The sequence below is a fragment of the Mytilus trossulus genome, chromosome 14 (genome assembly GCF_036588685.1).
Source record: "Mytilus trossulus isolate FHL-02 chromosome 14, PNRI_Mtr1.1.1.hap1, whole genome shotgun sequence".
In the NCBI taxonomy this organism is placed as follows: Eukaryota; Metazoa; Mollusca; class Bivalvia; order Mytilida; family Mytilidae; genus Mytilus; species Mytilus trossulus.
Genome location: NC_086386.1, coordinates 58,038,402 through 58,053,366, shown reverse-complemented (window position 1 = coordinate 58,053,366; position 14,965 = coordinate 58,038,402). Strand labels below are relative to the sequence as shown.

Here is a 14,965-nt window from a genome sequence, read left to right as displayed (position 1 = left end):
GCACACGTTTTTGTCTTTCTTATGTCATTATCAACTTAAATATGTGCTAGCTCGTCAGGCATCCTTTCTAAGATCAAGACTAACAATGGCCGAATGCCATTTTGATGCTCGAGAACACATACAATGTATCTTACTGTCGTCTTGGTACTGCTTTACATATGATAGGAGAGGAGAACGTAGCGAGACTAGCCTTTTTATGTCATTATCAACTTAACAATGTGCTTTGCACGTTAGACATCCCTTCTGGGATTAAAACATACAATGGACGAAGGCCGTTTTGATGCTCGAGAACTCGTATCTTAATTTTGCTTTGGTACTGCTTTACCGGTGATAGGGGGAAAAAGGTAGCGAGACAAGCCTTCGACATCTTTTAAAATAAGGACAGGTGTTTGGCGGATTGCCTCTATAAAGCTTATGTAAGATGGTTCACAAGACTGTCGAAGCTTACTTCTATGTAATTATATACAACACAGTTAATCTCAGTAACAACTTACATACATATATCTAATTGTCAAAATTCAAACAAGTATTAACCTATAGCTGTACATTGTAACCTATGGGAATGCAACAAGCGTATAAATCACAATAACCGAAAATTGTACCATAGTTATCTATGGTATAAGTTTCATAATTATACCATGGTTTTGTTGTAAATGAAAAGAAAAGGAGACCTGGTATTGGCCGCTTTTTTATCACAAGATCTAGAACAACAGAGTCAGTGCGGGCCACTAAGCTAAACTACCCACTGTGCACTAGCCGATTTAAATGAATGCCTAGGGTGGGAATCGAAAACACGTACACTAACTCTGTTCTCCTATATTTTAAAATAAGCAAACAGTCCCTCTCAAAACAACAAAACGAATAGTTTTAAAAATCAATATATATTACTTTAAAATATGCGTTCATTTTCAGTTATTGAAATATATACCTAGATTGTATCCTCATAGGCTCCAATGTACAGCTACCTTTTTAGATTTAAATTTGCAGAGGCATTTATCAGAGGGATGGAATGGCGGGCACGCCCCTTTAAGGAGGTTCATATACTGACCCACTTTAGAAACGCAACACTAGATTATTCTTTTTAATTCCCATTTTTAAATATTCAATTTTTGTAAACCAAATTATGAACAGAAAGTTTTTTCATTAATTCAATGTTTTAAAAAAAAGTGCAGTTCAAAAGTTGAATTGATTACGTCATTTTCAATGTTCAAATTTTGTGGTTAAAAATATTGAACGTGTCATCGTCAAAAGCAATGAATGCCTGTGACGTTACACGACGTTCCTAATAAAATGACGATAATGACGTTGTTCCACGGAAAGTTTCAAACGTTGACCTTATATTCTACTCATGTGAAAATGCCGCTCAAAGTAAAGAGATGTTCGAAGTTGCTTCTTTATATGGTTTTATTTTTTCAAGTGTGTGCAAATGCAAAATTCTATTGAATTTGAACAGAAAGATACATGAACATTTTTTAATTTTTGCGAATAATTGCCTGCAACAATAGCACAAAATGACAATTTGATGTCTTGTTAAATTTTAAAGACACAGATAAAACAAAATTGTAACAGCGGGACACCCTTGAAATGACGGTATAGGCATCGGAATGAGCAACGTTTTTCATTAAAAAATAGACAAAGCACAAAATCATCTATGTTATTGATTTCTGTGGTTTATTTCCTTTCGAATGATATGCATGACATGGACATTTATTGTATAGGATTAGAGCTTGAAATTGAATAACCCGCCTTCTAACCCACATTTCCAAAGTGACACAAATATCGTGCGCAACGTCTGTAACAAACGCCAAAATAATTACCAGAAAGGTCAACCAATTCTGTTCGGCACGTTTTGGTTTCTGATTTGCACCTTCTGATTTCGACGTTGTTCCACCAATTTCAATGGGTTTTGGCAATCATGCGGTTGCAACTTTAAGGCTATACATGTTTTTTGCAGTCGTTTCTTTGGCAGTTCATGATCAGTTAATGGGAAACATTTATGGCATAAATCTGTGCAAAATTCATTCAACAATTTGGTTAGCAGTTGACATTGAGGCCGTAGATCTGCGTAAAAAATGATGTTATGTAATTAAATTCTATTGACGTTGCATTGTCACTACATGTTGATCTGGTCTTTGATGGAATTCAACAAATCCCGTCTACTGGTATCATTGTCGGAAGGACAGTACATTTTTAAGCAAGTTTATGACGTCAAATTTTCTTGTCGCGGCACGTTCACGTTTTCCTGTTTGCAGTATTCTAATTGATTGATTCAGTTTTTTATTCCTCAGTCTTGGCATATGGAGACGCAACATTTGTTTGATGATTTAAGTGTGCCAAGGTTTGAACGAATTGTTTCACAAAGAAAAACAAATGATAAACAAATTGTATTGGCATGAAATTTCGCTTTCTGAAATTCGTGCAATCTCAATAATCCGGTATGTTTGATAACCACAGGTTAGTCAGATGTTGGTTTTTTTCGAAAGAGAAAGAAGTATGATGAGCATGAATAGTAGTTGTATGAGGATAACATGATTTGGTAAAAAAAAATCTACAAAATGAGTTGGACCGTTAAAATTTTATATCAACTGGTTACTCGCAATGAAGCTAAAGTTTTTGTGTAAATTACCTATGATCAACATGTGATTATAATCGTGATAATTTAAAATCCCATTTAATTAAACTTTACAAAAATCTTGGTTATATTTGCCACAAAACAGCCTTTTCTATTAAATGTAATGAAACAATACAAAATAAAGATTTGCACAAAATTTCTCCTTGGAATATGTACAAAATGACCCATCTCTATTATTCATTAGATTTTTTGATACTATTGCCATTTGAAAATTTAGAAATTCACATGGCTGCAGAAGGGGTCAAAAACCTTATTACTAGCTCTGGTGAAATAAATTTTCTCGTTTTAATAAAAAATAATTGAACATTTCGACCGTTGAGATGAAAATTAATAAAAAAAAAAATAACCCTTAATCTGGGATTACAGAGAGTTTCCAAATATAAAAAAAAATCTGTGTCTTATCTTGCATCCATTTCCAGTAAATCTAATCCCTTCACCACATCTTTGTCTATAAATCTGTAAAGTTATCCGACACTAATGTAAATGTGAAGCCTTCGGTGTCGAAAATTCAGGTTTAACTGATATTCCCGCGGTTTCAGAATCCCGTTCTTATTAAGGAAAGTAGGCGGAGGTTTGTGTGTAAGGCCCGTTATTTAGCTAGCGCTGATTCTTAACAACGTATAAGATAAAAAGATGCTATAGGTTAAAACAGATATTTCATATATTTTGGATAGTTTTGTGGTGTTTCGTAAATTATATCATATCTTTTGTTGAAAGCTTAACATCACGAGACGGTTAATTATACATAGCTTTTGTTGAAAGCCCCGGCCTTAACCTCACAAGACGGTCTCGTGAGGATAAGGCCGGGGCTTTCAACAAAAGCTATGGTATAATTTACGAAACACCACAAAACTATACAAAAGATATGAAATAGCTATAACTTATACAGTGGGTTATCCAGTGTCTGTGAAACTGTAACGGTTTATTTCTTCCTCTGTATTGCTTTTGCCGGTGGAGAATTTGTCACAGTAAATATTTTTCAGACACGGTATTTCACTTTCCTTATTTTCTTATTGATTATTTTATTAATTCACAATTAATATTTGTGACATTACTTAGTACGGTTTTGTTTAAAATGTTTCATGATAATTGTCTTTTAAGATAATGATATTTCATTCAAAAATCAGTTCAGAATATCATTTTTAATTATACATTTGTCATAATCTGTGAAATATTTCCGATTATGATATATTTTAAAGTTGATTTTTGTATTCACTAATTTAGATTTTATTCAAATCACTATTATTGGTCCATAGTATTAGCAAGGATTTGTCATAAGATCTTACTATACAATTTCTATGCATTAGTAAAGTTGTTCGGGTTTTTTTTTATTAACTGTTTATATCAGTTTAACTTTCAAAAAAAAAATTCAAGGCGATGGAATATTATATATCACAATGAAATATTTTCCTGCTGAAGAAAAATAACAACATAATCTGTTACATTTTTCTGTCGGATGATATTTGATCTGGATATACATTTGCTTTAAACATCCACTTAAGGTTTCCCTCCCCCTAACTTACATTCCCCTGTCAAAATGCCTGAACGAGCTCGCCTGAACCTCGAAGATAATTTAGTGATCCCTCAACTAATGAACTTCAAGTTTATTTATAGCAGTTACTTATAAGTAAGCTGAATACTTTTTGTGACAGTTCGTTCAAACAATCAAAAATGTTTCTTTTAAAATTGTAACACCATGATGACTGCTGTACCCATATTTTGACTATTTTACTTATTATGTCTGTTTAGTTCACGCATCGTTGTCAATATAACGGAATTTGATGACACTTTCGTACATAGTAAAGGTTCAGCGCTACAAAACCAGGTTTAATCCATCATTTTCTACATTTGAAAATGCCAGTACTAAGTCAGGAATATGACAGTTGTTGTCCATTTATTTTTGATGTTTTTTGTTGTTTGATTTTGCCATGATTAGGGACTTTCCTATTTGATTTTCCTCCGACATGTGTCTGAGTTCAGTACTTTTTTTTATGTATTTTGATACCAACATTGCAATAAAACATATGCCGATACATAGATCTAAGGAAAAGAAAATACTCCTAAGTAAATATGTTATTATATGATTTGAAACCACATTCATTTTTTAAAAGATAATTCGTCGTCTAAATTTCACTCAGTAATATAGAAAAAATCGATGAAGTAGCATTTAGTTTAGTGTTTATGAGGCAAATTCAAAATTCATCACAAAAAAGAACAAATCTTTAATAAGCCAAACATAGTTAGTCCTAATCGAAATGTATTTCATCTGGTATGATAATTTATATCAATAGCGAGCGAAAAGGTGACTAATGGCTGAAAATTAATATTCTAAATGTCTGTTCAAGTTTTCAAAAAAACTAAAGAGGAATAGTAACAAACACAAAAAGAAAATTACATTCAATAGATATGGATTGCCGTAGAGTAAGACATACACCCAAACAGTTTAAAGATATGTAGATACAAAATGAAATACATTTAGTGTGACTTCTTGTGTACTTTGGGACGTAAAACAGAGTGTTAACCCTGTGAGTTTTTTACATGTTTTATAGAACCAAAAAGGTTGGTTGTGGTGTGTTTTGTCTTTTTTGGTCAAATTTTGAAATGTATGAAAATTTTCCCGATGTGTACTATCCGACATGTTACAGTTCTATGATTTTTGACCAGATGAATATTTTGAAGAATTAAGATTCGTAAATTAATACTCGTTACCCTTATAAAAAAGAATTCACTATGTGAAATGAAAAGCTGGACATAGTTTTCAAATATTTCATATTGTACATTTTTTAACAATAAAAAGCAGGACACAATAATATTGTCCTCTTAGATAAAATGATAAAGGAATATTTGAACATGTTGAATGCAAGGGAATGTATTGGAAAAAATTCCATGATTAGAATTTAAAAAGTACCTGAGGAAATAAAACTTCCATGACAAATCAAAAATTGAAAGCTTGAGTTCATTTCTTAATAATTCCTTTTCTTTTTATTTTGCAATACTATAATAATTTCGTTGTACAATGTACATACAATTATAAACAAATAATTGAATGTTTATGAATGTTTTTGTAAATATTTAATATTCAAACACAAAAAAGAACTAAAAATGAAATAAAACATTGATGAGGAAATTATTTGAAAATTGAATGTTAAAATATAAAAAAAAAATTAATCTTCTTTATCAAAAACGTTCCCCGGAATTAGAATTCAGTTTTGTTTAAATATTTTCCTTGTAAACTTAATCCATCAAAATTTCAAAAACGATAATGTTTCTCGTCATTGAAATAATTTTTATAAGGAAGTATTTACAACTTATTGTAAATTAAAAAGGATATAAAACAAATAATATCTTTTATGTGTGGTCAAATAAGAAGTCAACGGCAGAAAGTCAATGAAATGTCAATTTGGTTTCAAAGTGATTCTGTAAAATTCTGCACAATATGTAAATCCATAGTAAAAGATATAGGTTAACGGCGGTGAAACAACATGGAAGGTAAGACACAGCTAGTTTATATTGATAATGTAAATGTGTAATTCGCAAATGTTAATGCACCTATAGTTCAATACTGTAAATCAGAAATGTGTCTAATATTTCTATTATTCCAAATTTGGTGGCACTATAGGTATTGGAAAAAAAAATAAAACTCGCATATCAAATTTTTTATCGCATAAATTGAATGCAGCATTTCATAGAATCATTATAACTTTTTAGCATTTTTTTTGGATGAAACCAATTATAAATGCACTGACAAATTTCATTATTTACAAGAAACGAGTTTTTACTACAATTGTACAGCAAATAAAAACATGTTTTTGAATTGTGATCTCATCATTTAAGTACATCTGTTTCTATTAATAAATGTTTTCTGTACGATTTAGCGCAAAAACAGTATATTACTAGTTGATTTTTATAGTTTGTTGTACTGTTTAACCATTGACCCAGGTGAAGGGAGAATTGGCGCCTTCAAATTGGTTTAACCCCGCCACATTCTGTATGTGCCTTTCTTAAGTTAGTAGCCTGAAATTCTGTGGTTGTCGTTTGTTGCTGTGTGACATATTTGTTTTTTTGTTAATTATTTTGTACAATAATTAGGCCGTTAGTTTTTTCGTTTGAATTCTTTTACATTTGTCATTTCGGGGCCTAGATGACTATATGGTATTGGCATTGATCATTGTTGACGGCCGTACGGTGACCTAAAGTGTTAATTTCTATGTCATTTGGTCTCTTGTGGAGAGTTTGGCAATTATATCACATCTTCTTTTTTTATCTTTGGTACACAAAAGAATCAATTCATATATGGGGATCTTTCCTTAAATTGTTTATTACAAATAAAACGGATACAAAATTAGAGAAAAGACCATTTTTGTTTATGTAATGACAATTCATCTGTTCATCGAGTTTCATGGTAAATATAAGATGTATGCTAATGTTTGCCTTCTTGTGCATTTAAAGTATGTACATGTACTCCGAAGTATGTATTTCAAAGATGTATTCTTATCCACATAATCACAAATGTACACTGACGATTTAGTGCAAAAGCAAAAATTTAATTATTTAGTGTCTTTCATCCATTACATTACATTTGCTTCGATGAAAATTGTTAGTGTCTTCCAGGCGTTAGACACCAACATGCATGTTTGTTATCACAAGGTTATTAATTAGACAGAAATATTAAAGTTTGTAAGATACGTATTCATTTTTCTATATATTTATACACAGCTACCAAGAAGTCTCGATTTTATAGCACTTCATTTCGTTCTTTTGTTATGCTAATTTCTATTATATTCCGCTCAAATGATCTTTTGCCACGTGCTGCTCAGTAACAAAAAATTGAAAATAACTGTGCAATTCATTCATAAAAAGTAGGATTTAATTTCTTTTTTCCAAAAAAGAGCTATTTCAAAGATATGGTGAGTAAATATTTGCTTATAATATGTACCTGTTGCTACGATTTATCTTTGTTAAAAGTAAATATTAGACATGGTTTATATACACAATCGAAAAGGCATAGAACACAAGGACTGTTGATTGAAATGTATATGATAATCTATTAAATATTGAAGTGGTCATTACACTAGCCTGACCACGCAAAAATATAAAGTTATCTACAAAAAGTCTCACACATATAAGAGAAGGTTTTATTGTTTGTATTTCGCTTAAACAAATTTGAACAAAAAATTCCATTTCATATTTTATCAAATTTAAAATCCTCAGTTTTGTTATCCCTTTTTTTTGATATTTTGCGATGTTTCTAGTTTTCTAAATAATCCAAGCACCGAATCTAGAATATGAATATCAGATATATCTACATTTAAGACACCAAAAACGATACTCATTGCTGATTTTTGTAAATTTTCGATTTTAAATTTTTGAACAAAATTTCCATATTTTCTAAAACATTTTCCGCCAAAATTCTTTCACCAGTTTACAGTATAGAAAATAGATGACATAGTGATTCTTTTTCATTACAAAAGTTACACGTTCCGTTTGAGCGATTCATCTTTTGTTCATTTTTCTTCCGTGTGAATTATATTATGAATTAGCTTCAAGTGAAGTTGTTTTGCATTCCTGTTAGCTAAATTCTTATTTAAAATGTCCCAAATATCTCCTAATGGAAGTTCCTTCCAGGAATGTGAATTGCGCTTAACATGACTAAAAGGAGTTTGTATTATTTTACAATAATATTGTTACAAAAGTTTCGAATAATTATTTTTTTGTCATCAACGACAACTCCGTTTTTTTCTAAACTGACAAGAATAAATTAATTGCATAGGTCTACTAGAACGACCAATTTGCCCAATTCCTCGAGTGTCCGAATACGAACATAGGAGAAAGTCGGTACCATATGTTTCCTCTAGTGACGTTAACCAGTATTTACCTTTTGCATTCCATTTATGTTTCTGAGTTTACAATACTGTACACACTTTTTACCTGTTTTGATTTAATAAAGTTTCTAAAATATATCATGCTTATCCCCCCTTTATCTTTCGGTAAACAGCAAACTGCCATTTGATTTGGTTTGTTCCTTATATAGGACCATATAATATTATTTATTTGTCTTTCGTATATATCTGGACACCTCTCGTTTCAATTTAGTATCCGATCATATACAGTATAAATGATTTAATGAAAAGCATTTTTTCCAACTCATGATTTTTTTCCCATAGTCAAAATTTTAATAGACAAAAATCTATCCTTTCACACTCCGCCCTATCACATATTTAATTAATAAATTTAGAAATGAACGTAGTTGACAAAACGCTTTTGAAACAAATATTACACGAAATGTATTAAACCAAGTTGTTAGGTTCAAATCATCCCTTCCGAATTTATAATTTATAATTTATATACGTCTCTACCTGCGGAATAACGGACAACTCCTGCTCAAAAGTAATTTTAGCATCTGACAGAATTTGCAAATTAGAAGGTTAGTATAGAACGAAGTTGTGAATACAAAGTATGCCTTCATTTGTTAAAGTTGGTGATTTATCTTATATTGAAGCCAAATGAAGAGACACATCCGTATTTAATGATACGGAAACTATATATTATTGTTAAAACATATTTTTGTACTTCCTTAAACATGTTAAAATGATTTTAATAAAATGATTTTTTTTTAAATGATTTTAACGAAATGATTTTTCATAAACAAAAATGTTAGAAAATTTGTTTTGTTCCGTATACTTTTTTTCAATCTGAATTTAAGATTTAATTTTCTCTATGTGTAAATTACTCTGGTAAAACCTTCAAGAAATCATTTTGTTAGCTCTGTCCTGCTGTCGCGATTTACAGGTAAAACGAAATGTTATTATACTCAAAACTATATATCACGTTCTAAATAGTTATCCAATGTACATGTCTGGCCATCCTGTGCAAAGGGCAATTTGAGTCATTTCATGTACAATGACGTATGCGTCTCAACCGCATTAGTGTAAATAGGATAATAAACGTTATCATTTGAAAACTTTTGTGAATTTTAATCATGGAAGTTAAAATTTGAATATCGGCAATATAATTTATTTTTGTAGTATAGGTATTTACCTGTTGTTTAAATTCATGGACATTTATTTATTTATATATATATTAACATGGCCAGTACACATGTACGTGTTGTACTTTAAATAAGAAGGAATAGAAAGAGGAACATTATAATAAGTTCTATACTCCTCCTTTTTTTATAATTTACAGTCATTGTGTATCTTGTTAGTGATGCTTTTTTTATTTTTTTCTTCACATGTGTGATGAATGACGGATGTCGTGCTTTGTAATATTTTATCAAATACTTTTTTTTTATAATTCGTAAATTGACACCATAATTTTAAGATTAATGACCCTTAAAATCCTGGAATTGTTTACGTTAGAAAGCCGTATCATGGTAAATAACACATGTTTCATTCTGCTGTGTCAACAATACACTGTTTAAAGATGTTTTCCGCAACATCTAACCTCCAACAGCATTGCTCCTGCTACTCGAACAAGCATTTATTGTTTTAATATGGTGTACATACTTATGTCAGAATTCAAGGTAGAAGACATGTTGCATTACTTTATTCCTTAGAGACTTGTGTGTAGACCCCCACTCTTCCTAACACAAACACACACAAGATACACATACGCACAAACACAAAAACAGAACACCATAACCACCAATTTATTCCAGAAACTTCAAACGAAGGTCAAATGCTTTAGTGAGAAATTATGAAAACATTTGAACTTTTAAAAAAAAGACTATATAAGAAAACAATTATATAAGCTCCTCATAATGATAAAATGTTAGAAAAAATGACCACAGTTATCTTACAGAAATCACAAGGAGGTGATAGCAAACAATTCTCAATTAGAGCTTAATTAACGTTAAAACAATTTTCCCTTAAAAAATAATGTTACTTTATTCAATAATAAGGACTTAGTTAGCCAAATACAGTCTAATTGTATTTGATATTATGATTTTTTTGCAATAGATAAACATGCTAGTACATGTACACTCATAAATACTAGCCGACATTTGGCCGTGTATACATATTTCAATTGTTAAGTACAGGTCTTCCTAAGAATCATGCAAAGGGTGGTATAATGAATTTTCAATATTTAGTAAACAAATGGGGCTGTTATATCCATTTAAGTGTAAAATAAAATATTATCATGATTTTCTCCTCAGACTGATCGTTGCCAATGTGACTGTGTTAAGACCATACATCAAAAATGTTCCTATTTCCCATATGGAAATATTGTTTTCATCTCTTTTTACACAAAAATACCAACACAATACCTCAAATTATAATCTGATTTGGGATATAATGTAATAAAACAACTTGAAATAATGAAATTCCAGTAAATGGAAAGAACCTTAAGTGGAAAAATGGAGAGTCTTATTGGTCATATTGGTACTTTGTACAAAAACAACTAGTAAACAGACAAACACTAATCGTCAATCTTAGAGTGCTCTAAGTAATTGAAAAATCTAGGTCAATGCCGAATTAATAATGTTACCGGTTTTAAATATTGTTTTCTTAAACTTTACAACAATGAGAGCATGGACGCTGAGCGAGATAAAATGTCCGAGGAAAGCATGGCCTTGCTAACGGCAAAGATATATATGCTACTCTAAGACTTATAACCACAACTGTTAATTTCAGGATAGGAATACGGGTTTAATTACTACTACAAAAACAACTCTGAAAATACAACTTTCCATAGGACAATTAACTGCTTATGGATCGCATCCTCAATTCACTGTAAATTAAGGGATATTTGTATTTAAGAAATAATTAAACAAAGGTCATGTTATGTTTTGCAATGATTTCTAGCCTGAGCTGAATAAATAACATTATCAGTTACACAATGCATTTTACATATGTCAATGTATATAAATGTATATTGCTGACATATTTATGTTTTCTAAAACATATCCTTGAGTAAGAATATACATCGTTCGTTTTCAGACAGGAAAAAGTTTCAAAGCACACTTTAACATGTTCTATGTTTCACTTGGAAATAATTGTGATAAATAAATGCATCATGTTAAAACTGTATTTCTTTCAGGTGTCTCATTATCCCTCTACCATTATATGTGCAAACACGTAGTCGGAACAGAAAATCACGTAAAAATGTTAAGATTAATGAACACAGTCTGTGATAATTTATCCAGTGACGACAACAAAGTGATTATAACCAGTGGTAGTTTTGGTGAAGGACTGGAGATGCGTGGTAGTGATATAGATATTATGTTTGTAACATCAAACATTAATGTCCACGATAAGATAACACCTATTACTCTCGATCCTACAAAAACGCATTTCTCACTGATGACAGACAATTCAAAACCAGGCTTTGCAATGTTGCGTCTGATAAGTAGTCCTTATCCTCGTATGCGAAATATTTGTGAACAATTCAGAGGGGACAAATATCTGTCAAATGTCTTATTCAAACAAAACTTTCTCAACGAAATTAGTCCTGTTGTTCATGGACCTTGTTTATCCGACATAAACGGTCATATGGACTTTGCTAACTGCCTTCATAGTAAATATTGGGTCACGTCAGCGTCACGATGGACTATGAGGTCAAGTGACACATGGCCAAATGAAATAACAAAGCCGACAATCATCAATCATGGGGTGTTATTTGTACCAATTGGTGCTAAAGGGTCCCCAAACGAGGAACTGGAATGGCGAATGTCATTCTCAGTTGGAGAAAAACTTCTTATTTATACGTTTAGTCATTCGCAACTACTTTGTTATGCGCTCATGAAAATTCTTTTAAAGGATATTATCAATAGTGACAGTAGATGTAAAAATGTATTATGCTCCTATTACCTAAAGACAATTATATTCTGGATGTCAGAGGAATTACAACCCTCTGTATGGACACCTGAAAACTTGATACCGTGTTTTATGAGATGTTTCCGTAGGCTGATATACTGTGTCAATTATTCAGTTTGTCCTCATTATTTCATTCCAGAAAATAATTTGTTTGAGAATAAGATAGAAGGACTGGATAGGGATAATTTGATGGAAACACTTCGTGTGTTATTTAGCTATGGATGGCTATGTATTTTATTCTCTAAACAAATATCACATTTTCCGGTTTTGTCATGCAAATTCCTAAATGATAAAAGTGTCTTGTGTTATGAAGATATTAACAAACTGTTGAAGTCAAACATATGTGTTAATGTTACTTCTATGAGAAGTAAACACAAGGAATTCGTTAGAGTTGTACATAACATTATAACTTGTAACTCTAAGAAATTGAAATATATGCATGCATATTTCTTGTCAGTGGTGTGCAACAAACGTTGTCAGTCCGTGTATCTGAACAGAACAGTCAGTAATAAGAGCCAATATAAACAATACAACATGTGTCTGAGTTATCTACTGATTAACATCAACCATGATGCTGTCTCTGGGTGGTTGATGACGGCATCATTTTTCTACAAGACAAATCAATATGATAAATCTCTCATAATTATTTTGTACGCATTATCGAAGTGTACACTTGACAAACTATTCTATAGAACAGAACTATCAGTCACACAAAAACGTCAAGTCAAATCGCTTTTGGTACAAAAGAAAACCGTGGTTCGTTTGTTAAAATTTGTCCTGGTAGAAAGTGTCTTTTTTGCATCTCCGACATTTATTCCTACAGAGCTGATAATTGAAGGAAGTGGTTTTGAAATACCGCCTGTAGTTTACGCTCATTTTTTATCCTTCCTATGTCATAACCATCAGCAAAATGTGCGAGAATGTCGAAATTCCCTCCGAGATCTTCAATTGACAATAACTGAAGACTATTTCATAGGAGAGGATGAAAGTCTTAAATCATCATCTTACTATTGTCTTGGCACTGCTTTACAGTTAATGGGAGACAAAGTATCAGCAAAACAATCGTTTACTGAGACTGTGAAATTATTAAGTCGGTATCCTTATGCCATTAAGCGATTAAAAAGACTGTTATTATAGCTTCCATGTGAAGAATATATGTATAATCATACGTTCTTGGTTAAGTTGATGAATAATAACATTATTGATTCTAATTTAAATGTTAAGTTATTTACTTTAAGAGTTTAACATCTTTTCTTCAATAGTGTAAACTGCTAGCCGAATGACTAGGATTGGTTATAAACACACAAATGTGTATACTATAATGGAATACCAAAAGTTTGTATAAACAAGTAAAATTTCAATGTTTATGGAAACCTGAATCCCTTTTGGAAATATCTATGCGATTTCACGTAAAAACTGAGTTAGTTATAGTTTACATTCTAATACAAGTTTACTTTACTAGAAACTAGCAAATTTATGACGCTAGATGATGGGTCAAAATTGATATTTTGACATCTGTTCCGCCCTTCACACTGGTTTAAATTAGTATACAAATATTTTGTCTGAAACCTAGCCGAACAATGTTGGATTAGTATATTTTTTTTCTACGGGTCCCCTGCTCCTCCATAGACCACTAGGCCGACTCGGCTATATGAAATTGGTAGTTGCTTTTCTTCAGTTCAAGAGGGAAAATAAAGAGTATTGTATTTTCCGGCTAACCGCAAACAAAGTTTTTTCTATCGGCCATCAGGAAGTATTACTTAAAAAAAGAAAAAAAGCGTGTTTAATATATGTTATACAAATTTGTTATATCATCTATTCACTTCATTGGACACGCAGTATTTGTTAGTTTTCACTTACCTTTCAAAAGCCCCGCCAAACCCATAGCAACATGTGATAATATTAGCAACGGGTGTTAATGCCTACAATCAACACCCTCAGAGCCTGAAGTTTGTCGATCCGTAACAACTAACACCTGCTCCAACCGAATTTTACCGATTCTTATTTCTACATTATTTCCGCCATTTAAATGTTATCAGTAAACTATCATAAAGTATATCTTTATTTGTTTACACTTGTCCTTACAAAAGCATAGGTTATTCTTGAATCATAAGGCTCTCAGTATGATAAAACACATACTGCCTTTCGATAAGGGTGTCAGGGTGATTAACACACTCGTTGAAAAATTTGCACCCGCGACTTCGTCTTTGATGATACTTTTTCCCTTGTGTGTTATTCTACCCTAGCACCTTCAACAAAGGACATTATGTTTACATTTTCTTGAGGTTTAATACAAACGCTCCTGTCTTGCGTTCACAAATTAAAAATATATATATATATCAATAAAAGAAATGCCCTTCGCAGAATATAAGGACATGTTTGTTTACACATTTTTGTATCATATTGCATTACACATTTCACATGACATTATATCAGATGACAAAAAAGATAATGCATTTATTTTCAAACAATTATTGTGTTTGAAAGCTTAATTGTTTTGAATAAACTATAAAACATG

At 31.4% G+C, this 14,965-nt stretch overlaps 1 protein-coding gene across 1 annotated transcript; it reads left to right on the top strand.

Annotated features, from left to right (window-relative positions):
- Positions 1-5,983: 5,983 nt before the first annotated feature.
- On the top strand, positions 5,984-13,584 carry LOC134697915 (uncharacterized). Its single transcript, XM_063560201.1, has 2 exons — positions 5,984-6,121; positions 11,672-13,584. Exons 1-2 carry the CDS (start codon positions 6,115-6,117, stop codon positions 13,582-13,584), a joined length of 1,920 nt encoding a protein of 639 aa, XP_063416271.1. The 5' UTR covers positions 5,984-6,114.
- The last annotated feature ends 1,381 nt before the right edge of the window (positions 13,585-14,965 follow it).